Source organism: Platalea leucorodia (genome assembly GCF_965183815.1).
Source record: "Platalea leucorodia genome assembly, chromosome: 4".
Classification (NCBI taxonomy): Eukaryota; Metazoa; Chordata; class Aves; order Pelecaniformes; family Threskiornithidae; genus Platalea; species Platalea leucorodia.
In genome coordinates, this window is record NC_138826.1 from 15,713,469 (window position 1) to 15,739,974 (window position 26,506).

A 26,506-nucleotide genomic window follows, 5' to 3' on the forward strand; every position below is an offset into this window, starting at 1 on the left:
GGGGCAGCTCTGCTTCTCATGCCTTCTGCCTGCGCTGAGACCGGCCACAGCTTGGTGCAGGGATGAGCTCTCCGGCTCCTCCAGAGCGTGGGATGGCTCCTTAAAGTGGGGGGTGCAGCGTCACTCCGAGGGGACTCCAGCCACCCGCACCACCAGCTCCATGGGCTCCTTGGCTTTGTTGCGGTAGGCCTGGCGGATGATGTCCACGGCCCGCTGGTGGGTGACGTTCTGCAGGCTCTCCCCATCCACCGACACCAGCTCCTGCCCGGCCTGGCCCCCGTGAGAGAAGGCAGTGGGGTTAAGTACAGCCAATTTTGGGGTGCCAGGGGATTGCCAGCACCCAGCAGCACCGCAGGATGGGGGCGTCTGGATGCCTGTCCACCCCCTGGGGTGTGCTGGGTCCCCCCAAGGTTCCCCCTGTACCTTGAGGACGCCACTGAGGAATGCAGCTCCCCCGGGGAAGATCTTCTCGATCTTCACCACTGGCTGTGCCCGTGACTCAATGCCGCCAGAGATGCTGATCCCTGCAAGGCAGCCGCCAGACCCTCGCACCCAGGTAGGCTGGGACCCCCACCCGCTCCTGGGCACGGCACCCCCTGCCCTGGGCAGCTGTGCCTCTGTCCTGCCCTGTTTTGGTAGGTCCTACAGGGACAAGGGCACTGGGCAGTGGCAGCTCCTCCCCATCTAGTTTTGGAGGAGTAGGTAGGGGCAGTTCCTGGAGGTTTGCCCCCCTATCCCCTAAATGGGGTGCCCCGTGCCAAGGGGGTCCCACCCATCCCAGTGATGCTGGTGCCAGAAGGAGGGTCCCCACCCCATCCCCACCCCTGGGGTTCCACCAGCATGCCACCCACCCAGTGAGTGCTTCAGCTTGGAGAGGGTGACGGTGAGCAACTGGTACTCCTCCTCCTCTTCCTCCCTGCCAGCATGCCCAGGGCCATTGGTGGCTGCCTCAGCCCCTGCCTCACCCCCTGGCCCCCCAAAGAGGGGAGCGAGGGGGGCCCGTGCCTGCCGGGGCTTCCCCAGCATGTCGGCCCCTCCGTCAGGCATCGACCCCGGGGGCTCCTTGTGCCAGGTGGGCCGGGGGCTGTGTGAGCGCCCACGCCCCTCGCCCGGGGGGAGCTCGGCCAGCAACCAGTTGGGGGGCTGGGGGCTGGCGGCAGGTGGGGGGCGGCTGGCGCAGGCGTAGGCGTCCACTGGCACGTCGGGGAGCGGGGTGTAGGTGCGGGGGTGAAGCCGTCGGGGGCTCGGGGAGGCTCGTGGCCGAGCCGGGCTCGCCTGCAGCCTCCCGGCTTCTGCCAGCTCTGGGGCCCCTGCTGGCTTCAGCAGGAACCCACCCCGATAGTCTGCAACGAGAGGGGCTCAGGGATCCCCCTGGGACCCCACAGCCCTGCTCCCTGGGACCTCCACCACCCAGGGTTCCCCCCAGGACCCCAAAGCCCCACTCCCTGGGACCCCAGCCACCCAGAGACCCCCTTGGCACCAAGGGCCCCAGATCTTCCTTCTGCAGGGATGCCCAGGCACCCTGGCTCCCCTCCCTAGGACCTCTGACGCCCAGGGACCCCCAGGCACCCCATCTCTCTCCAGGGACTCCTGGTCCTCCTCCCCAAGACCCCCTGGCACCCAGGGTCCACAGATCCTGCTACTCCAGGACCTCCCAGCACCCAGGGACACCCAGGGACACCAGACCCCCTCTCCCCTGGGACTCCCTGCACCCAGGCATCCCACCTCTCTTTCTCCTCCTGCAAATTGCCCCCGTACCCCCTCCACCCTGCACCCCCCACCCCTTCCTGGTGCCCCCCCAGCACGGTGCAGCCGGGGGGGCCAGGCAGACCCCATGGGGTGGCACTCACCAGGCACTGGTGTGATGAGGTGTCTCTTGGGGGGGATGTCATGGTGGGCTGGGCGGAGGGCAGGCGAGCGCACTGCGGGCAGGGAGAGCCACCGGTCACCCTCCCCAGGCTGTGCCCACCCCTGCCCGCTGCCCCGCCACTGGCCAAGGTCCCTGAGGTGCCAGGCTCTACCTGAGCGGCTCTTCAGGGCATCGAAAGCTTCCAGCTCCAGGGGCATCACCATGCTGTCAAACCGGCCCAGGTCCGTGGGGGCCACCACACTCCTGCCAGGGCAAAGGAGGGGGGACGGGTTGTGGCCACCTCTGGGATGGAGCGTGACTGGGGCCAAAGAGCGCATGTGGGGCTCTGGGTCTGTCCCACCCAGCTGGGGGTATTGGGGTACCCCGGGGTACCCTCCGGCACCACCCACCTCACATCCCGCAGCAGCAGGACCTTCTCAGGCCGGTCCAGGATGGCCAGCAGTGGCTGCACCAAATCCTCCACGCTGCCCTCGTGCAGGTACTGTGGGAGCAGGAGGGGTGTCAGCGGACGGGTGCTCCCCGCCATGCCTCAGTTTACCTCCCAGAGCTTAACGTGGGCACGTAGCTCTGGCTACAGTGCCCCCCCAGGATGCAGGAGCTGCTGGTGCTGCCCTGCCCATGCCCTGCCTGCACCCTGCCCACAGCACCGTACCCGGGAGCAGTGGCGGAGCACGGCCGTCACCTCGTCGGGGCTGAGGAGGCGTGCGGCGGTGTCCTGGATGTGCGGGAGCCGGGCCTCGGGGTCGCTGCCGTTGGGCTGCAGGGTGGCGATGCCCGTGGGGCCCAGGATGCTGGCACGCCGGCTTTTCTCTGGGGAGGCACAGCAAGGAGGGGTGGCCAGCGGGGCAGGGACCACCCCGGGCACCCCACAAACCCCCCTACACCCCCCACCCCACCAGCTTGATCCAAACCAGTCAGACACACAGACGCAGCACGGGGCCAGGCGCATGCAGAGCCTGCCCCGCAACCCCCCCGGGCACACGGGTACCCCCGTTACCCCGCTTCAGGCTCCGGATGACAAACTTCTGCACAGCGCCTACTGCAAGGGAGATGGGAGAGGGGGTGAGCATCTGGGGGGGGCCAGCACCATCGCTGCCCATCGCCAAAATAGCATGCCTGGGGACCCCCTCCCCATGCCCCCTCGTGCCAAGGATGCCACAATGGGGCCATGGTGCCCACGGAAGGTGGGACCAGTCCCAGGTCGGGTCCCTCTCCGCCCTGTCCCCCAGCCCAGTACCTCTGTCCCCATCAGGGCGCCCCGGGGACTTGGCGCGTGCCCGGCGGTCGGAGGCGGGGGGCTCCTGGCTGGGTGGGGCCCAGCTCTGGTTGGTGGCACGGCCGCCCTTGAAGAAGAGGTTGACGAGGGTCTTGGAGCGGTGCAGCCCCGGGGGAGCTCCCCGTGCCCCTTGTACCTCCGGCTTCTCCTTCTTCCGCTTCTCCTCTGGGGAGGGAGGTGGGGGTTAGAGTGGAGGGGTCAGGGGATGCCACCCCAAATGGTGTTTGGGGGCTGGGAAGAGGCCTGGGCTGGGAACCTGGGGGGGTGGGGGGGCTACTGGGGGACACTGACTGGAAGAGAGACCTGCTGTGGGGTGCCGGGGGTCTCCAGTGGTATGGGGCTGGGCTTTGGGGGTGCCCTGCAAGCCCCGAGGACAGGACTGGGGCTATGCAGGGCTATAGGATGCCCAGGGCTAGTGGCCAGGTGTCCACATGGGGTGGGGGCTACAGGGTACCGGGCTAGGGGCCAGGGACTTGGCTACAGGATGCCCAGGAGTGGGGGGGCAGGTGTCCATGTGGGTCACGGGCTATAGGCTCCGTGTGGGGCAGAGGCTGAGCTACAGGATGCCCAGGGCTGGGGGTGCAGGTTTGGAGGGGGACCCCAGCCAGGGGTGAGTCCCATGCATGGGGCCGTGCCCCGGTGCCTACCAGCAACAGTGAGGTCACTCTGGGAGCGCGTGATGGGCTGCCGGGGCCGGCTCAGCGCCAGCAGCAGTGCCGTCTTGGGCGAGTGGGCGAAGGTGCGGCGTGGGTGGGTGCCAGGGGGCTCGCGAGTGCCCTGGCCCCGGATGGCTGTGTCCCGCAGCAGCTCAGGGGGCCGCACTGTGCGCCGTGTCTCTGGCAGCCCGTCGGTGGCCGGCTCGGTTTGCATGGCCCGCTCGGCACGCTCCCGCGCCCAGCCCCGCCGTGGCCCATCCTCTGTGGAGATGGCCACGTCCACAGTGCGGGTGGGAGGCCCCAGGGTGGCCGTCCCCAGCCCATTCACTGCCCCTGGCACCGGTCCCGAGGAGTAGGAGGAGATTGAGGAGCTGGTCTCTGAGGCCTGAGACAGTTGCTGCAGCTGCCCGTTGGTCACTGCAAAGGCACAGCAGGGACATGGGGTGACACACGACAGGGCCTCGGGGAGCTCAACTTCCACCCCAAGGACAGGGGACATGTGGAGACCCACAAGGCTGTGGGGACCAGGTGGCTGCTGGCCATTGCATAGGGCTCTTCATGTCCTCCACAACGATGGGGACATGTGGGACCCTGCAGGATCACAGGGACCATGGGGCTGTTGGCCACAGCATGGGGCTCTTCATGTCCCCTAGAGGAATGGGGGACAGGTGGGACCCTGCGAGGCCATGGGGACCATGAGGATGCTGACTGTGGCACGGGGAGCTTCATGCCCCCTCCAAGGCTATGGGACCCCATGGCACAAGGACCTTCTCCCTCCCCCCCAGGGCTGGATGCCCCTTGCATGGGGATCCCAGCTCCGCCATGCCCCAGCCCAGTGTCCCTGTCAGTACCCATGCGGCACCGCCCTTACAGCGACTGAGCCAGCAGTACTCGGCCACCATCTCCTTGTAGGCAGGGAACCGGCCGGTCTCCTAGGCACAGGGGGAGAGGATGTGGGGGTCAGTGCACGCCGGCCGCCCTGGGTGAACCTGATCCGGTGCCAGCCATGAATAATGCATCCCCCCTGCTCCCACCCACCTGAAACCCAACCAGCCGGCAGCCGTGCCAGCCCCACGGGCACTGGGCCGAGCTGGGGCAGCGCCAGCGCGGGGACACACTGACCCCCCCACCTCACCCAGGGGTCCCACGGGGCCGGGTGTGGGTACCTTGATGGTTAGCATGATGTGGGTCTGCCCCTTCAGCACCTCCACTGCCTTGCTATGGCTTATGTCTTCGAACTTGACTCCGTTGGCTGCAAGGACTTGGTCTCCCACCCGAATGCCATTCTGCTCCGCCAGCCCCCCGGGGTCCACACTAGGGAAGGCAGAGGGGGGGCAGGATGGGGCCAAGCCCTCGTCGGAGCCCTGCTCCTGCCCCACGCCTCCACCTGGGTGGCCCCCGTGCCCCAGCACCCACGGTGGGGTTGCTCACAGTCATGAGGGTGGGAGGCTCAGCCAGGGAGGGGGTGCTGAGCCCCACTGTGGGCACAGCGGGGATCGGGGTGCCGTGTGCCCCCCGGGGCAGCCGTACTTGGAGACGTAGATGCCGAGGCCGAACTCCCTGCCGCCGCGGATGTTGAAGCCCAGGCAGTAGTCGTCAGAGGTGGTGTAGAGGTGGACGATGCGCCGCAGCCCGTCCTCGGAGCCGCTCTCCGATGGCGTCGAGCCACTTTTCTCCACCACCAGGCGCCTGTTCACCACGTCCACCCTGGAGCATGGGCACAGTGTTGGGGGGGAGCTTGGGGTTCCGGCTCTCATCCTACAGCAGGATGGGGCCATTGGTGTCACCCAGCAGAGGGGTGATGGGGATGGGGGATGTTGAGGATGGGGCTTGCACCCACCCTGCCTGCTCCAGACCTTCCTATCCCATCCTGTGCCCCACCTTGGGCTCTCCCCACTTTTGTCAGAGACCTCCAATGCCCCCCACCGTGGGGGTCCTCCAGCTCTGGGACCCTCCCTGCTCCCCAGCATCCCCCACCGAGCCTCCCCACCATGCCCTCCATGAGGCTGGGCTTTGGGGTGCTGGCATGAGGGACACCCTGCTCACCATGCCGTCTTCTCCTTGGAGAACTTGATGCCTGGCACGCGGCCCATCCTCCGGACCACCATGCGGAGACGGTTGTTGCCGGTGAGGACCTTGACGGCGCTGCTCATGGTGATGTTCTCCAGGCTCACACTGTTCACCTCCGTGATCTTGTCACCGATGCACAGCCCAGCCTGCTCTGTGAGGGGCACACGGCTCGGCTGAGCACCTGACCCGGCACCAATGTCCTTGTTTGGTGTCCCCTCCCTAAATGTGTCCCCAGCCTGATCCAAACCCCATGGGAACAGAGGCGGGGATGCCTGGCAATCGCACCGAGGCCGTGGCAGGCACAGGGGGCTTGTCACCTCGCTGTGGCTTGGGGATGGAGCTCAGAGCCATCAGCACAGGGCTGCCCACTCCCGTCCCCAGCCCTTCTCCATGGGCAGCCTGAAAACCCCATGGCCAGAGGTGGCAGGGAGCGAACGGTGGCTTGCCACCATGAAGGGTGGCATTGCTGCTGCGGCACCGTGTCACTGGGAGCTTCCCGAGAGGGTCGTGCTGGCACATGCCTGTCCCCACCAGCATCCCTTGCCGCGTCCCACTTACCGGCAGCGCTGCCCTCCTCCACCTTGCTAACAAAGATGCCCAGCCCGTGCTCGGAGCCGCCACGGACACTGAAGCCCAACTTGCCGTCCACGCTCTTCTCCACCGTGATGGCGTTGATGATGTCGCTCTCATTGCTGTTGGCTGTGGGGACGGGGGACAGGACGTGTCACCGGGGCTGGGTGTGAGCAACTGCGGTGGTGGTGTCTCTCTTGCTGGGGATGTCCCCAGCCCCAGGACAACTCTCCCTGCCCCCAGACCCCGGGGAACCCAGGTGTCCCGGCCCCCCGGGCCATGCGGGTGGGCAGAGGGCTGGGGGGACGCCCCACGCACCTTCGATGGGGGTGTTGATGAGGATGACGCGGCCCATGGGGGAGGCGGTGCGGCTGCCCCGGGCGGCCCCGTTGAGCAGGCGGCTCTGCTTGCTGAGGAGGCAGCGGGGAGCCAGGCTGGCCTCGCTGCTGGAGCTCTGCGACCGGCTGCCCACCGTCATCCCCGACAGCGCCGCGTCCCAGCCCTGCGCCATGGTGGCACTGGGCACCGCGGCGTCCCGGCGTCTGGCTCGGGGCTGGCCGCGTCCTCACGGGGCCGGGGCTGCCCGCCAGCCCAGGGGGGACATGGCATAGTCCAGCAGCACATGCCCAGGCTCGGGCACTGCTCCCTCTTAGCAGCGCGATGCTGGGGCCGGCTGGCGTGGGTGCTCGGCGCTGGCAGGACGGGTCCCGGGCACAGCGGCACAGCCTGGGGGGACAAGGAGCTTCGTGACCCCCTCTCCACCCCTGTCCCCTCCTGTCCTATCGCACCCTGGGGGCCAAACTGCTGCAGGGCTCCTGGCTACCACTATGGGGATGGCAGGCACGGGCTGCCTGGCCCTGGGGCAAAGACGCCGGGGTGCAAAGGGGCTTTGCCTCGCAGCGTAAATCCGGAATAGGGGGTGCAAAGGGGCTTTAGCTGGTAGTGTAAATCCGGAATAGGGGGTGCAAAGGGGCTTTGCCTGGCAGCGTAAATCCAGAATATGGGGTGCAAAGGGGCTTTACCTGGCAGTGTAAATCCAGAAAGGCTCCAGAGAGGGGACGCGGAGACCTCAGCTTTACGGTGGAGAGCAGGACCTGACCCCCCGGCCCCTCCCTGGGGAGGCTTTGCAGCAGGAGGGGGAGAGAGCCCTTCCCCGGAGCCCCTCCGGATTTACACCGCCCGGAGGTGCCATGGGGCAAGGGACGGGCCCGCTGCCCCCCGGGGCAGTTCCCGCGGGGATTTTCCAGGCGTGGGTGAAACGCCACCACGGTCCCCCGTCCCCTCCCCCCCGCTTTGTCCCCCGCTCGCCCCAGCCTGACCTCAATAAATAAGTGATGGCCCCGGCCAGGGGGACACGCCGATGTCCCCGCCGCCCGCCAGCCCCCCCCTCAGCTCCCCCCGGCCCCAGCCGGCTGTGCCCCCTCCCCGAAGGGGCGCTGGGGACCCCCCTACCGCCCTGTCCCCCCCGGCCCGTGCCCTCCTCACCTGTCCCCATGGTGCCACCTGCGACAGACACCGGGCAGCGCGGGGGGGATGGAGAGGCCGGGGGGGGGCAGCGCCGCCTCCCGCCCCCCCGCCCGCGGGGATTGGCTGCCCCTGCGGGACCGGCGCGGCCATCGGGTGCGGGAGCTGTCAATCAAGAGCGGCCAGGGCCGGCCTTGCAGCTGGGGCGGGGGGGGGAGCGTTGTGTGTGTGCCCCCCGCCCACGGGCACGGCGTGGTGGGGCTGGGGGGGGGCGCGTCCCCACGCGGGGCTGCGTGGGGCGAGGGATGTGGTGCCCCCCCCCGAGCCCGTCCCTTAGCGCGGAGCGTGCCGGGGGCGCACAGGGGAAACTGAGGCACGGCCGCGGGAGGGGGTGTGGCGTCGTCCCCCGCTCAGGCCGGTGATGCGAGCCGGTGTCCCCCCGTGTCCCCCTCCCACGGGGGGGCATCGCCTCCGCCCCGGGCTGGCCGTGACCCCCCCCGGCGGGGCCCGGCGCCGCCGGGGCGAACCCGACACCGCGGCGGTTTCAGGTGATGCGGGGCGGCCGGGGGGGCGGCGGGGGGAGGGCGGCGGGGCGGCGGCGGCGGGGCCCGGGAGCGGGGAGGGGGGGTCCCCCCACTCCCACCCGGGCCGGGGCCGCGCTGCGCCCTGGGGCAGCCCCGCCGGACACCGGGCGGGGGGGGAGCGCCGGGGGGAGGGGCTGGGGGGGCACGGCCGGCGTGGGGACACGCACCCACACGCACACGCACCCCATGCACGCGCACGCCCACGACATGCGTGTTTATACCCCCGCGCGGGCACACGCGTGCAAGCCCGGCCGTGCCCGCCTGCGCGCGCACTCACAGACACCCACGGAGCGCCGCTGCACGCGCAGCGGTGCACACGCGTGCGCGCAGCCCCGCTCGCGCACACGCACACGCACGCGGGCACAGCGGGGCACACGCGTGTGCCCGCACGCACCGCCCCTCGCGCAAGCAGCCGCCCGCTTCTGCAGAGGCGCTGCCCCGCGCGCGCCCGCCCGCAGCGGCCGTGCCACGCGTGACCACCACCGCGGCGCGCGCGGGCGCGACCTCGCAAGCACGCGCGCGGCTGGCGCGGGCACCAGCACCCGCGTGAGCCCGCGGGCACACCCGGCTGACGCGCGCTGCCACGCCCAGGAACACGCGCGCGAACACCCACGTGAAAACACACCCGAGCACCCGCCGCGAGCGGAAGCCGACGTGAACGCACACGCGCGGGCACAGACACGCGCGCAAGCGCCCACGCGCACGCCCACGTGAGCACGCGCGCCCACGCGCGAGTACTCCCGCGCGCGCACCCACGCGCGCAAGCGGGGGTGGGGGAGCAGGCGCCGCGCGCGGCTTGGCACGTACCGCCCCCCCCGCCGCCGTCCCGGTCCCGCGTGGCCCCCGCCGCCCCCCGCGCGGCGCCGCCCGGCTCCCCCCCGGCCGCGGGGCCGCGCCCCCCCCCGTGACGAGGCAGGACGTCAGCGTGACGGGAGGGAGCGGGGCGGTGGCGGCGGCGGCGCGGGCACGGCGGGCGCTGCCCGGGAAGCCGTGAGTGCGTGGGGTGCCCCGGGCCCTTAGGGGGGGGGACACGCGTGGGGGGGGGGATGCTCGGCAGCAGAGCCCCGCTTCTGGCGGGGAAGGGCGGGGAACGGGGCGGGGCCGTGTTTCGGTGCCTTCCCGGAGGGGGGGTGCCTCCCGCCCGTGCCCTCCCTCGCCCCCCCGTGACTGGCAGCAGCGCTGGCCCCCGGCAGGTCCCCGTCCCCCCACCCGTGACCGGGTTCCCCGCTGGGGCGGGGGGGTCCCTGTCTCGTCTGGTGTAAGCCGGGTTGGGGGGTCCCCACTGGCAGATTGCAGGGTGAGGGGTGGTCACACACACCCCCCCCCGGGAGCTGCCCCGGCGGCTGGGTGGGCTGGGGGGTCCCCACGCAGCTCCGTTGCAAAGGGGCTCCCTGTCCCCCACCCGGGGGGTGCTCAGAGCTCCAGAGCCGCCCCAGCAGGGATGGGGGGGGGACGGACATGGGCAGCGCATCCCACTTTTAGCCGTGTCCCCCCCCAGAAGATGCCACCGTCCCTCCCTGCCACCATCAACATCCGGGAGCCCCGCTGGGACCAGAGCACCTTCCAGGGCCGGGCCAAGCACTTCTTCATGGTGACCGACCCCCGGAACCTGCTGCTCTCGGGGGCCACGCTGGAGGAGGCCCGACGGGTGGTGGAGGAGTACAGGTACCGGGGGGCGGTGTACCCCCAGGGGTGGGAACGGGAGCAGTGCTGGCCCCCCCTGGCCAAAGCCAGCCCCCCAAACTGCCTGGCTGGTCCCTAAGGCGTCTCCCAGCGGCCCTACATGGGGTGGGGGACCAGGTAGGGCACAGGTGCTGGCAGAGGGTCTCCCAACGGGTGCTACCCTTACCTGGCAGGGCGGGCACGGTACCCCCGGGGCTGACGGAGGACCAGCTTTGGCGGGCGAAGTACATCTACGACTCAGCTTTCCACCCCGACACGGGTGAGAAGATGCTCCTCGTGGGACGCATGTCCGCCCAGGTCCCCATGAACATGACCATCACCGGTTGCATGTTGACCTTCTACAGGTACCTGTCCCCTCCTCAGCCCTGGGCTGAGGAGGGGACACACGTCCCATCCCCAGCAGTGCACCCATGGGTGGCATCCCCCAGTGCCACCAGCACTCTCCTCTCTCTGGTAGGACCACGCCGGCCGTGCTGTTCTGGCAGTGGGTCAACCAGTCCTTCAATGCCATTGTCAACTACACCAACCGTAGTGGGGATGCACCCATCACCCCCAGGTAAGAGTCCCTCTGACCAGGTCCTTGAGGCACCCCAAAACTTCTTCAATAGCGGGGGGCTGTGAGATGGGATGCTGGGGAGCTGGCAGAGCCAGAGATGGACACCAGTGGGGCTGTCAGGGTTAGTGGTAGAGCTGGGAGAGGAACCCTGATGGTGTCGGGTGTCCTGATGCTGTTGAAGGGCATGCTGTCCCCTCCTTTGGGGGGGGGTGTGGGATGGGGGGACCCTGGCTTATCAGTGTCACCTCCTGCTCTTGCAGCCAGCTGGGGACAGCCTATGTGAGCGCGACCACGGGGGCAGTTGTCACAGCACTGGGGCTCAAGTCTCTCACCAAGGTAAGGTGACCCATCACTGGCCGGGGCACCTGGACCCTCCCCATGGGGTCTCCCTGAGCTCTGAGCTGAGCAAGGGATTCACCCCATCACCTGGGGCAGGGGAGAAAATGGAGGAAAGGGGTTTCCTGGGGGCAGCCCCTCTCCCCAGGGATGGCTCTGGAAATGGTCTGTCCCTCCATCTCCGCTCCATCCCCAGCTGGATCTCTCCAGGCTTCTTTCACCCCTCAGCCTCCCTCCAGGGCTGAGGGGGGACATGGGACCCCCCGGACCCCATGGGCTGTGCAGCTTTCCCTGGCTGGGAGTTGCAGGGGAGGAGGGAACGGTTTGCCCTGGTGGGGCTGGGACTCACCAGGGTCTTAGAGGGGGGCGGTGGCAGATCTGGGGACAGCTCTGCACCCAGACCCTCTGCGTGACGTGCTCCCTGCTTGCCCCGCAGCACTTGCCAGCCATCATCGGCCGGTACGTGCCTTTCGCAGCTGTGGCTGCTGCCAACTGCATCAACATCCCGCTGATGAGGCAGAGGTGAGCCCCTGGGCTGGGATGGGGTGCTTGGGCTCACATCGGGGTTCACCAGGCACTGGTGGGGGACGTGGGGAGCAGTGCCCTGGGCTTGCGGGGGACTTGCTTCCCGGCCCTGCTGGCACCCCTTACCCTGGGGGGTTGGTTTGAGGGTACAAACACCTGGTTACATCCCAAGGGGTTATCGGTTAAGCCGGCTGTGAACTCCCCATCCCCATCCAGCCCTGTTGAGGACACCCCAAGTGTGAATGTGGGTCCACCTGAGACCCCCCCGACTTATTATGGAGGCAGTGGACGGGGAATACAGGAGGATGCCAACCTCCCTTGGAGATGTGGCCCTGTGCTGTGTCCCTGCCCTGTCCCTTGATCCCCCCCCACCCATGTGCCCTGGGGCCCCCTCACCCCCGCTCTCCCTGCAGAGAGCTCAAGCTGGGGATCCCCGTCACGGATGAGAACGGGAACCGCCTGGGCGAGTCCACGGCCGCAGCCCAGAAGGCCATTTTCCAGGTGGTGGTGTCCCGCATCGGCATGGCAGCCCCGGCCATGGGTGAGTGTCCCCTCCTCCACCTGTGTCTGGGGGCTGCAGCCGGTCCCTGGCAGCACGGGACAGGGTCCCACGGCTGGCAGGGGGCTGTGAGCACTGGGAATTCATCTCCTTCCCCTCTGCCCCAGCCATCCCCCCGGTGATCATGAACGCACTGGAGAAGAGAGCTTTCCTGAAGGTACTGGTGGTTCTGGGACAGGAGGGTGGGCAGGGGGACACCCCCCTAGCTTGTCACAGTGCTGGCACCCCTCGGGGCTGGCACCCTGTTGGGGAGCAGCCGCCTTCCCGCCCCATCTGCCCCACTGATCCATGGCCTCTCCTTGTCGCCGGCAGCGGTACCCGTACCTGAACGCTCCCCTGCAGGTCGGCCTCGTGGGACTCTGGTAAGTCACCCTTCGCTGACAGGCATCACTGTCCTGGGAGCAGACCAAGCCTGGGTATGGGGAGTGGTGCTGCTGGGGGTCTGCTTGGCAGGGGAGGCGAGAGCCACCCCAGAGCTCCTCGGGGGGATGCCGGAGCTCGGCGAGGCTGGTGCCCCCCAGGCAGATGGGATGGGATATGAGGTCCTGGGGCCGGGAGCTGTTTTGCTCCATCTTGGTGTCTCTAAAGCCTGGTCAGCACTGCTGTTCCCCCACACTGATGGGGGGACAGGCTTTGCCCCACTTCAGGAGCTGAATGCAGGGTCTGGAGCTTGGAGAGGGCATCTCCTTACCCCTTTCCTGGCTGAGCACCCGGCATGCCTTTGGGCTGCCTCCTTGCTGCTCTGGGGTCAGGCCACGGGTGGGAGCAGGTGATTCACACAGCCCAGCTTCTCCTCTCCATGTCTTTCCCTTGCAGCTTGGTGTTCGCGACCCCGCTGTGCTGTGCGCTCTTCCCGCAGAAAAGGTAAGGACGGGCACCTTGCCTGCATGTGTGGCTCCTGTGGAGCAGGGCATGGGGTGCAGGCAGGGGCTGTGGGAGCTCCTTGTGCTCTCTGACTCCCAAGAGATGCTTTTGCTCCTTCAAGCAGTCAGAGGCTTGAAACTGCACACACATGTCCCTCTGCACACGCAGTAGTGCGGACCCAAAGGTTTGCGCTGGGCCATGGGGACAATGTCCCCATGGGGTGCAGGTGGGGAAGGGGTGGCAGCAGGTGGTTTCCCAACCCGAGGCCACCGGTGGGTATCCCCTCTCCATCCTCTGTATCCATGTCCCCTTGGTAGCTCAATGGCCGTGAGCCGCCTGGAGCCTGAAGTCCAAGCTCAGATCCGGGAGAAAGACCCACGGCTGGAGACCGTCTACTTCAACAAAGGGCTCTGAACAGGTGGCCCGGGGTGGCCGAAATGCGTGCTGCAGAGCCGCCGGGCCAGCGCGTTGCTGAGCTTCGCCCCTTGGATCCCTTCGGGGCCACCGCCGCTTTCCCTTGGCCGTCGTGTGTCCGTAGGTCCCAGGCGCTCAGCCCTGCTTCCCGGGATGCCCACAGCACCGCACTGCGCCGAACCCCATCCCCAGGCCTGGGCTCAGCCCCGCTCTGGGGACCTCCTGGCTTGCACCACCATGCATCTCTCCCGTGCCCACCCTGTGTGGAGCACACAGGGGAGCACGGGCAGTGGCACCAGGGATCTTGTAAGCGGGGATGTGGGGTGGGGAAGAAAACGGTGCTCCCCAGCTTTAGGAGGCAGCAGACAATCGCAGCAATTGAGGGCTGAATCCCTCTGTGCCGAGCCCCCGCTCTCATCCCCCATGGTGCCGGGCGCCCGCATTCCCCACTGGTTCGGTGGCTGGCCCCTGGGGATGGCAGAGTGGCTCCTGGAGAGGAAAACTTGCCCCCCTAAAAAAACAAGGGTGAATGATTTCAAGTGCACACAGTGGCTCCAACCCAGGGGGGGGCTCTCCCAGCCCGGGTGTGCGCTCTCAGCTCACCCTCTGCTCTCCTCTGGGCTGCTCTATGGATTTAATCTGGCTTTCTGCTCCTTCCATCCCCAGAGCAAATGGCACATTTTAATCCCAGCAGAGTCCCCCTTTATATTCTCATTTTAACGCCATCTCTGTTCAGGGCTGGGCTCCCCTTGAGGAGTCACTCTACCCCTCCTGGAGCGCTTGCTTTCAGGTGGACCTTCTCAAATAGCTTTAAGTGCACCATGGTTTCCTCTAGTTATTTTTGATATACATATAATGTACCTATATATACCAAATAATAAAGGCGGGTTGTTTATACAAAACCAAAAGCAGACAAGCATGTTGCTTGCCAATTTGTATACCGTGGAAAGAGACTGCTATCAGGGTGAGGATGGGAGCAGGAGGGACGGGCAGGTCAGCTGCCGGGGTGCCCCTGTGCCCCCCGGGGCTGGGCTCTGCTCCCCATTTTCCAGCCAGCTGCCTTTGCAGCGGCACCGGCTGGCTCAGTGTGTGGTTAAGCTCATCCAGCTGTCGGGAGGGCTTTTTTTAGCATCGAGGGCTTTGCACCTCGCCACGGCACAGAGGGCTCTGCTAAGCTGCTGTCCTGGATGCTGCTGGTTTGGAGAGACCGGAGCGTGCCCCCGGCTCTGCCCACTCTCCCACCCCCTCTCGCAGCCTGCTCACAGGCGGCTCTGCTTCAATCCCAGCCCCAGGCCTCCGCCTGCCTCTCCAGCGAGGATATTTTTATCCCACTTTCTATGCATGGCTATCGGAGAGCATGTCGCTGCTGTCACAGGACCCTGGCAAGCCTGCAGGCAGCGGCTGTGTCACCCACAGGCCAGGGCAGTCAAAAGGAGCGATGGATGTCCATGCAAGGAGAGGAGGGATGGAGGCAACCACGCTCTGCAGAGCCCCTGTGCTGAGCCGAGACGGAGGAGCGAGAGTCACTGCAAAGCCAAAGATGGGCAGATGCAGCAGCTGGTGAGATAGGGGCCAGGCAGCCCAGAGCCACCCTGTGCTGTAGCTTCCCTGGCAGGCAGGGGCTGGCAGAGGGAGGGCAGGGGGTGCTCCCTCCGGGGGCAGCCAGGAGGACACCTGCACCCAGCACCCACCCAGGGTGGGGGAGCGGATTGGGACAGGCGCATCGGGGATCTGTCCCCCTCCTTCTGCCGGCCCCGGCATATTGCAAATGTCTCCCCTGAGCCAGCCATTGGCGGCTTATAAATAATGCAGCCCCTCGTCGCGCAATAAGGGCTTGTCAGTAGCTATTCTGCTCTCATAAATTAAAGATGAAAAGGTACAAGGCTCTTGCCAGAAAAATGAAGACAAATTTTTAATAGCTTGCCAAGACACAGGGAGATGGAGCGCTCGGGAAAAATGAATTACGTTTTTATTATGTGTTTTATTGTGGTGTAATTGAACGGGATTAGCTGAGAATACAATATATTTCCAGGGCAGTGCAAAGAAAACAAAAATAATGATGACACCTGCCCCGCCCCGCACCACCAGCCTGCGCGGGGACACCCTCCGTGCGTGCACCGGCTGGGAGCTGGCCCTGAGCTGCCGGCGGCTGCGAGAGGCAGAGATGGGGATGGGAGGGACACCGGAGGGGACAGGAGGCTGGAGACACAGGGGCTTGGGGTGGCTGCATCTGGCCAGATGGCCAGGCAGGGTCTGGGCTCACCCCAAGAGTCCCCAGAGCTGTGGAACCAGGCTGCAGGGCAGGGTGGCACAGCAGCACACTTCTGCAGAGTCTCTGGGTGGCTTTTGCCTGTCCCTGCATCTCCAACTGCTTTCGTCCCACCCCTGAGACCCCCTTTGGCCTGTTCCCCACCTGTACAAACTGGCACTGCTAGGCTGAGACCTGACAAACTCAGCTGTGGTGGGGAGCAGCTCTGGGGCGCTGCCCTGCAAACCAGCCAGACTGGCTGTTCTGTCCCAGAGCTGGCAGCACTGCTGAGAGCCCATGGACTCGGTGACTTCACTGGGCTAGGAGGAACCTGTCCCCTTGGGTCCCCTGGTTGGGGGGGAGAGAAATATCATCCCCTGGCTGGCAAGTTTTAGGGGGTTGACAAGCCCGAAGGCAACACTGCTGCCTCTGCGGGGGAGCCCAGGATGCAGCAGTGGATGCGGGGGAGCAAGGATGCTCGGTCCCTTCCTGAGCCGGCTCATCCCAGAGGTCACGGGCCAGTCCCCGAAAGGCAGCGGCTGGGTGTCCCCAGGGGTGCTGGGGGTGCTGGGTGGCGCTGGGCTGGGGACATCGATTGGTCCCTGGCATTTTTAATGAGCTGCCCGACCGCAAGCTTTAACCTTGCCCATAATGAGGGCGAGCAGCAGCAATTCCTACCGCCACAGCCGGCTCCCCCAGCCTTAATGAGCTAATCAATACTTGTTCTCAGCTTAATTTCCAGCTAATTGCTCTTTAATGACGCCTGGAAATGGGCAGCCTCTTGCAAGGGGGGTGGGCAGGCTCCCCCTCCCAGCGCCCATCCCCAGTGGCAGGGGGTGCTGGGACGCTGGCAGTGGGTCACCTTCCCTGGCTGCATCCCAGCCCCGCTGGCACTGCTGGAGGCTGGGGAAAGGGAGGGCGGCAAAGGGGACAGCAGGCACAGGGCACCGTGCCACCGAGCTGGCAGCACCCTCTGGAGCACCCTCCCTGGCTGGGGGGCTGTGCAGCCCCGTGTACCCAGGACAGGCTGAGCAGAGGGTCCCTGCACCCCAGGAGGGTCCCAAAGCCCCTCAGGACGCTACATTGCATTAGGGGTCCCCAGGGTGGGCTCATGGCGGGGGGGGGGGGGCTTGTTTTGGGGTGCAGGGAGATGGGGGGACTGAGGTGGCCATGCATTGCTCCAGGACCTGCAGGCCCCAGGTACAGGGACAAGAGTGTCACGGCAAGGGGACGGGGACGAGGCCAGCAGTGCCCTGGAGGTGGCAGCAGAGACCCCGCAGCCTGCTGCCGGCACCGCCTGCCTGCACCGTCTGCCTGCACCTTTCTGCCACTCTTCTCCTCTCAGGCGGTGCGGCGGGCAGGCAGGGACTGCGGGGGGGTAGGGGCGTTTAGGGGGTGCTCCTGTTTGCTGCGGGGTCAGGGGTGCGGGGGGCGCCCGGCACGTCGCGGGGCGCTGGGAACCGCGCTAAGCCGGCCCCGAGGTGTCAAAGCTGGCACGGCCGTGTCACCGGGGGGGGGGGGGACGGACGGGCATCCCAGGGAATGCAGCCCCCCCCCGCCCGTTTGGTTCCTGGCCCCGGGTTATACGATCTGCTCTTGGATGGGGCTGGTGGAAAAATCCCAGCGAAAGCGGGGGGAAATCCTGCGGGGAAGGAGCCGAGCCGCATCCAGTCCCGCCGAGCCGCGGCTCCTGGGGACACCGCGGCAGCCTGGGGACCGGAGCATCCCTCGCCGCCCGGCCACCGCTCCTGGGGGCCAGCCTGAGAGACCCCCGTCCCTCCTGCTCGCAGCTGCAACCGTTTCCCCAAGAATTTGCTGACGGGTTTGTTCTTGGGAGGAATTTACTCTGGAAAATCCTGGAGAAACCTGAGCCTGGCTGCTTCCCAGCGCAGGTCCTGCCTGGCAGGCAGGCGGGAGTGACCTGCCTGCTGCCCGTCCCTTGTCCCCACGGTGGACCCCCGGGACATGGCTGGGACCCCCGAGATCTGTGTGGCCTTGGGGTCGGCTGGCTGGATCCTCACTGTGTCAGGCTGCTCCGAACAGCGGGAAACAGAGAGGAGCCGAGGTTTGAGCCGAAACCAGGGAGATTTGGTTTATTATCAGAACGAGATTCCCGCGGCCGCAGGCAGTGTGCCGGCAGCACCCCCTGCCCCAGCATGTCCCGGTGACATTTGCTTCTGCCGTGACATAACCCATAATTCCCATCCCCGCCAGCCCCAACGCCGCTTGCCAACCCTCCCTGACATGACATGCGTTGAGTCACTTGGCCCAGGGCTTTTTTTCCAGGGTGGGTTTTTTTCCTTGGCCTCGACTGCTGGAAGCCCCAGATCCCCATGGGGTGGTCCAGGAGATCAGCCTGGGGCCGGGGAGGGGTCAGTGGGGCCAGGAGCAGTGGGGCAACCCAGACCAGCTGTGATGGCTCTGCTGTCAGGGCATATCCTGATGACAGAGCTCTGGAGGGATGCCATAGCTGTGGGTCTGCTGGGAGCATCCACAGACTCCTGGCTTCAATAGGACCATCAGAGGGGAGGGGGAAAAGGTGATGGGGAGCAACCCACCAGGGCTTGCTGCACTTTCAAAGCCCAATTTTAGGAGCTTTACTGGGCTCAGGGCAAGTGAGGAGAAAGGAGGGATAACTGGCCAGCAGGGGTGGGGAGCTGAGAATGTGATTTACCCCAGTGCCAGGCCACGCAGATCTGCTCCCAGCAACCAGAGCCACAAGCCTCGGGCACAGCCAGGGGCCATGCTGATTGAATTGAGGTGTGATTGAGCACAGCTCCTTATTAAGCACAGGTTAGATCTTCCACCCCTCATTCATAGCTGCTACTATTTATTAGCACATTCAACAGTCTCATTAAGCAGGAGGTTTAATTACCTGCCAGCTTTGAGCTCCATCTTGTTTAGCTGCACTGAGCTGTGCTGGCCATGGTTTCCAGGTGCTGGGTTGTGTTGCACTGCGGCTGGAGCTTTCCCCGCTCAGATCTGTGGCTGGATTTCACCTCCGGCCAGGGGATCTCCATCTGGAGATGTGGCCTCTCCCCATCTTGCAAGTGGCAGATGCTGCAGTGATGCTCAGATGAATCTGGCCACCCGGAGGCCATGGTAACCCCATGGGGACAGGGACACACCAGGCACCTGGGCCATGGCACATGGGAGTAGGAGCCACGGCTGGGGCCCTTGTGTGTGGGGAAGGATAGCAGCATCGGGGCCTGTCCCCCCTTGGCCCCTGCCAAGGGCAAGAGAAGCAAACAACCGGGGACCATCGCTGGCCCCCCTTTTCAGCAGTGCCTGGGATTTAAGCGCTGGCTCTGTTTCTGTGCCAGCCAGGAGCCGTGTGGGCTGAAGGTGGCCTCTGGGGCCAGGCTCACCCCACTGCTTTGTCCCCTGCGTGGCGCAGGGGCAGGCGAGGGTGCGCTTGGCGCAGGGATGCCCGAACGCACAGGCGATGCCTCATCCCAAGGCGGGGAAGCAGGGCATGGGGGGCAGCCCAGGGGGCTCAGCACCCCTGGCTGGGCCACCTACAGCCTGTCCCCTCTCTGCTCAGGCTGTGAACCAGCTCTGGGGGTGCATGTAGGAAAACCTCAGCTCCCCCTGACTTTTTTCCGGCTCCCAAAGCAGCTGCAGCCCCAGCTGCTCCGCGACTCGTGGATGCGGGGCCCAAAAACCTGCGGCATGCAGGGACCGCGCTCAATGGGCTGGGCGAGGGGAGCTGGGGAGGGAGGCAGCCCTGAGCCAAGGGGCTGGGGGCCATGGAGGGGGAGCGGGAGGCGAGGCCGAAGGCAGAGCCGGCAGGAAACCCCCCTCTGCGGCGGGGGGCTGGAGGGGAGGTTTGGCCGGCAAAGGTGGATTTAGGGGGGCCAAAGCCTGGCGCATTTTCCATCGTTAGCCATGGCTGGATTCGCAACGTGACTGAGCAAAAGCCCCAGAGCCCGGAACGAATTTGCAGGAGGGTGTTGGAAAGCAAAAGCAGATTTTTGCAGTGTGGTGAAGGAAACCAGATCCTTCGAGGAGTCCTGCAATGCTTTGCTTTGACTGAGCTTCACCGGGGAAGCAAATCCCACAAATTCCTCGCCTGGAGGAGGGGAGTGGCTGTGGGATCCCCCCGGCACAGCAGCAGGAGCAAGACACAAATGCACAGCATGTTTGTGCTGCAAAGGCATGCTGGGTCCCCTGCTCCTTGGAGCCAGGGAAACTGAGGCAGGGAGCAGTGAGGCAGCTTGCTGGGGGGCTTGGGAGCCCCAGCCCTGTGCACATGAGTTTTGCACTACCGTGGTGTGGAGCAGTCCTACCACTGCTCGCAACAGCTCTGCTCCAGCCAAGGTAATGCCATTGCTTGCACCCCAATATCCCCTTCATACCTGGCTCTTGAGGTGGGGTGAGTGTGGCCATCCCTCAGGAATTATCCCCCCTGTTTAATTACAGCAGCTGCTCAGTGTTTCAGCCTGTGTTTCCCACCCAAATTACAGGTTGAGAGATGCTTTTGCCCACTTCCCCAGCCATGCCCACCCCTGGCTTTTTCCCCCTCCCATTCACTTGTCCTCACGGGGCCCTGCAAAGTCGGTCTCTGCCCCCCACCCCAGTCCCCTCCTGCCCCATGGATGGAGCTGAGCATCAGCCCAGGCCCCGACACGACACACAGCTTGGGGTGACCCCAGTTTCGGGGCCCGCGGGGAGGTGCTGGTGCCGGGGAGTCGGAGCGGCAGAGCCCCGGGGCCGGGGTGCAGTGGGTGGCGGGACCCCGGCAGGGAAGGGGTGCCGGCCAGCCCGGGTCCCGGTCCAGGGATGGGCCGTGGGCCCGGAGAGGGGCGGGGGGACTCACGTTTCTCTGACATCACGGCGGGTGCCGGAGCAGCCGGGGGCCAGCAGCCCCGTTGCCACGGCCACTGCGCGCCCGCGCCTGCCCGCCCGCGGCCCCTCGAACCCGCCGCTCCCCGGCACCGGCGCCTCCGGTAAGTGGCGGCTGACGGCGGGGGGGACCCCGGGGAGGCCGTGCCCCTTCCCAGGGCTCAGCCAGGACCCCCAGCGCCTGCACCCCGGATTTGGGGAGCCAGAGACCAACTTTGCAGTTATCCCCTGCCCCCCTTTCCTGCCCCCCCGCATCCATCGGGGGCCGGAGCCTTGCTCCATGCAGCCCGGGGTAGGGGGGACTGGGGGGGACTCCGGCACTGGGACCCCCTGCCCCTTCCCATCCCTGAGGGGCTCAGTGGTCTCCGGTAAACGGGTCAAAGCTTCGCAGTTTGTTATGCGGGGGTGCATGTGTGTGTAACCCACCGAGCTGGCCATCCCCATCGCCCCTCCCCAGCTCTGGGCTGGGGGGGGGGGGGGTCTGCGGGGTGCAGCTGGGGGGGCTGCAGCCTGCCCTTCGGTGCTCTTCCCAGCAGGAGGGGAGGGGGCAGCCTGGCCGCCTGGGTTCCCTCCCCAGCCCCACTCACTCGTGCTGGGTGGCCCTGGGGCAGGGGTCTGTAATTTCACTGCATCTCAGGGAAGGCAGCCAGGGTGTAACTGGGGGCCAGGGAAGTGTTCACAAAGGGGTTCAGTTCATCATCACCCCCTCTGGGGACAGGCTCCGAGACCCCACGTGTCTCCCGAGCAGAGATGGGAAGCCCAGGGCAGATCAGCCTCTCTGCTTACCCGGGGTGGGGTGGTAGTGCAGGCTTGGGGTTTGGGGACAGGGACCCCACTCTGCCGGTACAGGCTGACCATGCTGGGCCTGCTGCCAGTCCACCGACTGCCCACTTGTGTGCTGAGTTCCCCTGTGCTCAGCCTCAGTTGCCTGTGTGATAACTGAGGGGGTCACAAAGCTGTCTTCGGGGTGTGTTTCTTCCCCTGCTCAGGCAGGTGGTGCCTAAAAAGAGGGGTTACGGCGCAGGGAGGGGAGGACGACAAAAGCCAGGCGTGACCAGGAGCATCCTCCTGGCTCGGCTCCTCTCGTCTGGCTGCCATCAGCATGGAAAGAGCCCCTTGTCTGCAGGACCAGCCGCTCCACTGCGCTTGTCTGGATGGTGAGGGAGGAAAAAAGGGCTCGTGACTCTTGCAAAATGAAGGGGAAAGGAAGGGGGCACCGGGCTTGAGAACCGCTTCCTGAGAGAAGACAAGGAGCAGGGTACAAACCAGCTGAACCGTGACAGTGTAGAGCAGCCTGTCCAGCCCCCCGCCAGCCCTGTGGCTCCCCAGGCCATGGTGGGATCAGAGCAGGCTGGGCTCTGCCCACCGGGCTGCCAGGGAAGAAGGATGAAACCTGGTGGGTCTGGGGTCAGCAGCCCCATCCCACTGGAGGATGCTCAGCATCTTGGGGCAGGAGCTGGTTGGGGAGCCTCAGGGTGGGAAAGAGGTGGCTGCGGGGCTGGGGGTGAGAAGGGCTGGGACCGACCCTCCCCTGCACATCATGCAGTGCTACTGCTCAGGGCAAGCCAGCTGGGAGCCAGAGGTGTGGGAGATGCTCCCTGCACTGGTAACACACGTCCTCCCTCCTCACAGGCCCAGATGGCTCCTCGAATCTAGCCAGGGAAGCCAGAGCAGTGCCGGAGATCCCTGTCCAAGTGATGGTGGGACCGGGATAGGGGAGCTGCTGCGAGGATGTCTGAAGCCAAGACCCTGAGCTCCTCTTGCCTTCTGCTTTCCTTGCTCTCCTTGCACTGGGCTTTGCTCCAGCTGGGCCAGGCTTTTCCCAGCACCTCTGACTACCTCCAGCGGGGCTGGCAGCGGCTGCTGGAGGAAGGGGAGGGCTGCGCCGAGTGCCGGCCGGAGGAGTGCCCGGCGCCACGCGGGTGCCTGGCTGGCATGGTGCGGGATGCCTGCGACTGCTGCTGGGAGTGTGCCAACCTGGAGGGACAGATCTGTGACCTGGACAACACCAACCACTTCTACGGCAAGTGCGGGGAGCACCTGGAGTGCCGGCTGGATGCCGGGGACCTGCAGCACGGAGAGGTGCCCGAGCCCCAGTGCACCTGCCTCTCCCACCTGGCCCTCTGCGGCTCCGATGGCAAAACCTACGCCCAAATCTGCAGGTTCCTGGAGGTTGCCCGTGCCCACCCCGACACCAACCTCACTGTGGCCCATGAGGGTCCCTGCGAGTCAGGTAGGGCCCCAGGAACGGCTGTGTGGGCAGCGGGATGGAGGCTTATACCTCTCAGGAAGGGACGAGCAAGGGAGTCTGGTTTAAATATTTCACCTGGCAGCAAACCCACAGCATCTGCAGGGAGGACACGGCAGCACCAGAGGCTGGGTACAGGGTACGACCCTCCGGGGTCGCTCTCCCCCAGCTCCCCCGGCTCTGCTGCTTTGGGGCAGCCCCTGTGGATCCGGCACCTGGAGAGGTCTGGGAGCAGCTTTGCCAAGTGGGAGAGGAGTTTATGGGAAGGAGCAAATCCTGCCGAAGCAGATGGGGAAGTTCCAGGGAACTGTTAGCGAATTCTTGGCGGCAGTGCTGGGTTCATGCTGGCCCGGCACTCCCGAGAAATGCGGCTGCCTCCTGCAAATGGAAACCTGGGTCGATTTGACTTGGCTGCACAATTTCCATCTCCTGTTTAAAACCCAGTGGGAGCCTGGGGCGGCAGGCAGTGGTGGGGAGATTGTGCCCCAGTCTGCCCAGTCCACACAGGTCGCCCAGTGCTGTCACCACAGCCCGAAGAGCGTCAAGGTTGACTTTATTTTCTGTAGATCATCATGTTCTTGAGTTTTTCCCCCAGGTATATTTGGAGGTGGAGGCCTTCCCTTGACCCCTTGGCTCACGCTATGGGCCAGATCCTGGAGCAGGTGTGGGTAGGAAGGGTGGTCCTCACTCCATCCCTCTAGGGAAGGGACGTGGAACCTGGAGGTATTGGCTCTGTACAGCAGCTGGGGACCTGTTGGCTCCCTTAATCGCTGGCACAAGCGCCATGCCAGAGCAGAGGCCTCATTCAGCTGGAAGCTCATCCGCCTCATTCAACCCCACCAGCCTCGGGCTGGATGAGTGCCCCTCAGCCTTTCCCCCCCAGGAGGAGCATGCCCCGATTGCACAGGAGAGCTTTGCTTTGTCGCATTGCTCTTACTGAACTGTTCCCGCTGCCCCTATGTCCCTGAGCATCACTGTGCGGGCAGGAAAAGTGAGGCCAGTAGGGATGGCAACCCCTGATGGGCCAGGTGGGGCTGGGGAGGGAGCCCCCAGTCCCAGCTGCAAGGAGGGACTATGTCCTGGAGCAAGGTGAGGGTCTGCCATGGGTGGGAGAGGAGAGGGGCATGGGAAGGGGCCCAGCATCTCTACATGAGCCGAATGCTCCCAGCCTGGAGGAGACCCGCTCAGACCAGCCCAGGTGGGACCCCTTCTGAGCCCACCCTGCTCTCCTGTCCCCCCTCCCCAGAGCCCCAGATCACCTCTCCTCCCTACGACACATGGAACATCACCGGGCAGGACGTCATCTTCGGCTGCGAGGTCTTCGCCTATCCCATGGCATCCATTGAGTGGAGGAAGGATGGTACAGAGATGCTCCTGCCCGGAGATGACCCCCACATCTCTGTCCAGGTAAGCAGTGTGCCTAGCTAGGGCATTGGACATGGCCCCAGGGTGACCCAGCCCTTCCCAGAGCTTGTGGGCATCTAGACCTGAGGGTTGTCATCCTCTGGGGGTGGCCAAGCCTGGATGCCTGGGGATGAGAAGGGGTGACCGGAGCCTGCACACCATGAGGACGGGCTGAGGCAGGACTGGTGTCTTGGTGGTAGGAGCCATCAGCATATCTCTCTTCTGCAATTTTCTCTAGTAGTTCTTGAACTTATGAATATTTTTTAGGACCTGCAGAGTCCTGCAGCAGGCAGTTCCCCACCTCCCTGCCTGTAGTTTGCTCTGCCTGCTGGCTTCACTCGCAGCCCCACCAGCAGGGCTGGAGGAGAGGACCTCCTGAGCCCCCTTCCAGCCTGGGTTATCCTCTGCTCCCACCAGCAGACGCAGGCAGTCCGTGCCCTTTTCTGCCCACTGCTCCGAGCAGGGCTCCCCTTGCAGAGCTGGCACACCCAGGGGTCAGCATCCTGCCTGTGGTTGGCCCCAAATATAGTGCCCAGCTGGGCGTACCCGGCTATTAGAGGGTGTGGGCAGAGGCACAGGGGCCATGCACCACAGCCAGGCACTGGCGGGGAGGAAACTGTTGTGGGATGGATGGGGGGAGCCAGGGGAGCAGTTGGGACGCAGCACTGTTGTGGGGTGATGTGCTGGTCCCCCTCCATCTTTCTGACCTTCACTTCACCCCATACCCTGTTGCAGGGTCTGGCTGAGGACCTTCACTCCAAGCAGGGCTACACTGCCTGGCTGGAGGAGACTCGGCTGTCCTCCACCCCCTCAGCCACCACAGCATAATAGCAGCCTGCAAACACAGCTGCAGCCCAGCTGGGTCAGGAAAAGGTTATTTCTTGCTGGGGACAAACAGAAAATAGCATGGTTGGTGCCAGAGCAGTCCTGGGACCTCACTGCCTGCCAAAATGGAGGACTCGGGGCTCCTCTGAGCCGTCCTGGGCTGGCTGTGCCCCTTGTGAAGCCCCCATCAGAGTTTGCAGGGTCCTGGTCCTCCCATGCTGCCAGTCTGCCTTTGAACCTCGGCTGCTTCTCCCACCCTGCCTCGTCCCATTGCTGGCTGTGCTGCTCCCCAGCATGACCCCGAACCCCCAGACCATCCCAGCTGTGCGCCTGCAGCACAGAGGCCCCCTTGCTTCAGTAACCCTGCAGAGCACTGACCCTGGCATCCTCCCACCATTTGGGGACCACTGGGGGCACAGCTGGCAGTCCAGGCCACGTCTGTGGGGCCCTGCCCAAAATAGGGCTCCCAGGCCCTCCCAGGGGCAAGAAGATGCCCCTTCCCCCCACCTTCCCTGGGTAGTGGGAAAAGGGGGGACCTGCATCCAGGGAGTCTGTGCCTGGCCCCAGAGTGGTACTTAGGTGGGGGGGACAAAGAGTTTCCCTGGGCTTGTATACCCCTTCCCATCTGTCCCAGCCCCACACGGGGCTTTCCTCACCCCAGTGCTAACCAAAATCCCCCCTCTTGCAGTTCAGAGGCGGCCCCCAGAAATATGAAGTGACGGGCTGGCTCCAGATCCAGGGTGTGCGGGTGACGGATGAAGGCACATACCGCTGCTTCGCCAGGAACAGGGTTGGGGAGGTGGTGGCGTTAGCCAGCCTGACCGTCTTCACGCCGGGTGAGCACCACGTCCTTGTCCCCACGCTCTTACGGGACAAGGGAGGGGATGTTTGGGCAGGGTGCACTGGTATGGGAGCTGCCGGTGCGTAGGGCTGTGCTGGGGATGCCCCAGCAAGCTGCCATGCATGGTTTGGTCGTGGTGGGGAAGGGGACAGGCACCGCGGGGGGGGACAATGTCACATTGTCCCCACACTGCCATTTCAGACCAGCTCAACCTGACGGGCTTTTCCCTGCCGAAGCCCCGCACGACGCCCGAGGACTACGGGGAGAGTGAGGAGGACTATTACTAGCCCAGAGATGGGTGTCCGGCTGCAGAGATCACCTTGCCCACGGTGACCGTTCCCGGTGATCAGGGACATCTCCGGAGCAAGCACCCCCGAGCCCAAGACCTCTTCTCTGGACAGTCCTGGCACAGCAGCCTCTTTTTTTGGGGGTGGGGGACAATGTGACAAATCCCTTCGCTGGGGGTGCTCGGGGAGGGGACACTGGCTGGTTGGTGGCACAGGTTTGGGACCGGGGGCAGCTCCACCTGGGGCAGGGGGGGTCTGTCCTCTGGCACCAAGCAGGGACACGGTGGCAGTTGGGACACTGCAGGGACAGCCACGCTGTGTGTGACAAGGACTTGGTGCTGGGGGTGGAGGCAGCCGCTCCAGGAGGGGGAGGCCAGGGCA

General features: G+C 65.6%; 3 protein-coding genes across 3 annotated transcripts; 2 read left to right on the top strand and 1 right to left on the bottom strand.

Annotated features, from left to right (window-relative positions):
* Nucleotides 1–50: 50 nt before the first annotated feature.
* On the bottom strand, nucleotides 51–6,953 carry PDZD7 (PDZ domain containing 7; the record flags this gene model as incomplete). Its single annotated transcript, XM_082308556.1, has 16 exons — nucleotides 51–270; nucleotides 424–524; nucleotides 852–1,343; nucleotides 1,851–1,922; nucleotides 2,022–2,113; nucleotides 2,260–2,351; nucleotides 2,523–2,680; nucleotides 2,868–2,909; nucleotides 3,108–3,311; nucleotides 3,794–4,219; nucleotides 4,674–4,734; nucleotides 4,969–5,116; nucleotides 5,333–5,509; nucleotides 5,849–6,023; nucleotides 6,431–6,571; nucleotides 6,761–6,953. The coding sequence occupies 16 exons, from the start codon at nucleotides 6,951–6,953 to the stop codon at nucleotides 121–123; spliced, it is 2,724 nt and encodes a 907-aa protein (XP_082164682.1). The 3' UTR covers nucleotides 51–120.
* Nucleotides 6,954–9,426: 2,473 nt separating this feature from the next.
* Nucleotides 9,427–14,253, top strand: SFXN3 (sideroflexin 3). The gene is made up of 11 exons (XM_082308516.1): nucleotides 9,427–9,480; nucleotides 9,989–10,155; nucleotides 10,347–10,517; nucleotides 10,631–10,729; nucleotides 10,990–11,065; nucleotides 11,502–11,587; nucleotides 12,004–12,131; nucleotides 12,257–12,306; nucleotides 12,462–12,511; nucleotides 12,966–13,013; nucleotides 13,331–14,253. The coding sequence occupies exons 2-11, from the start codon at nucleotides 9,992–9,994 to the stop codon at nucleotides 13,425–13,427; spliced, it is 969 nt and encodes a 322-aa protein (XP_082164642.1). The 5' UTR covers nucleotides 9,427–9,480; nucleotides 9,989–9,991; the 3' UTR covers nucleotides 13,428–14,253.
* A 7,998-nt stretch (nucleotides 14,254–22,251) lies between these two features.
* Nucleotides 22,252–26,125, top strand: KAZALD1 (Kazal type serine peptidase inhibitor domain 1; the record flags this gene model as incomplete). The annotated part of the gene is made up of 4 exons (XM_082308425.1): nucleotides 22,252–22,753; nucleotides 24,015–24,175; nucleotides 25,686–25,833; nucleotides 26,040–26,125. The coding sequence occupies 4 exons, from the start codon at nucleotides 22,252–22,254 to the stop codon at nucleotides 26,123–26,125; spliced, it is 897 nt and encodes a 298-aa protein (XP_082164551.1).
* Between the last annotated feature and the right edge of the window lie 381 nt (nucleotides 26,126–26,506).

Coding starts and splice junctions, on each gene's coding strand:
- SFXN3 (XM_082308516.1), top strand. CDS start 9,992: ATGCCACCGTCCCTCCCTGCCACCATCAACATCCGGGAGCCCCGCTGG. Junction 10,518..10,630: donor TGCATGTTGACCTTCTACAG/GTACCTGTCCCC, acceptor TCTCTCTGGTAG/GACCACGCCGGCCGTGCTGT. Junction 12,512..12,965: donor GTCGGCCTCGTGGGACTCTG/GTAAGTCACCCT, acceptor TTTCCCTTGCAG/CTTGGTGTTCGCGACCCCGC.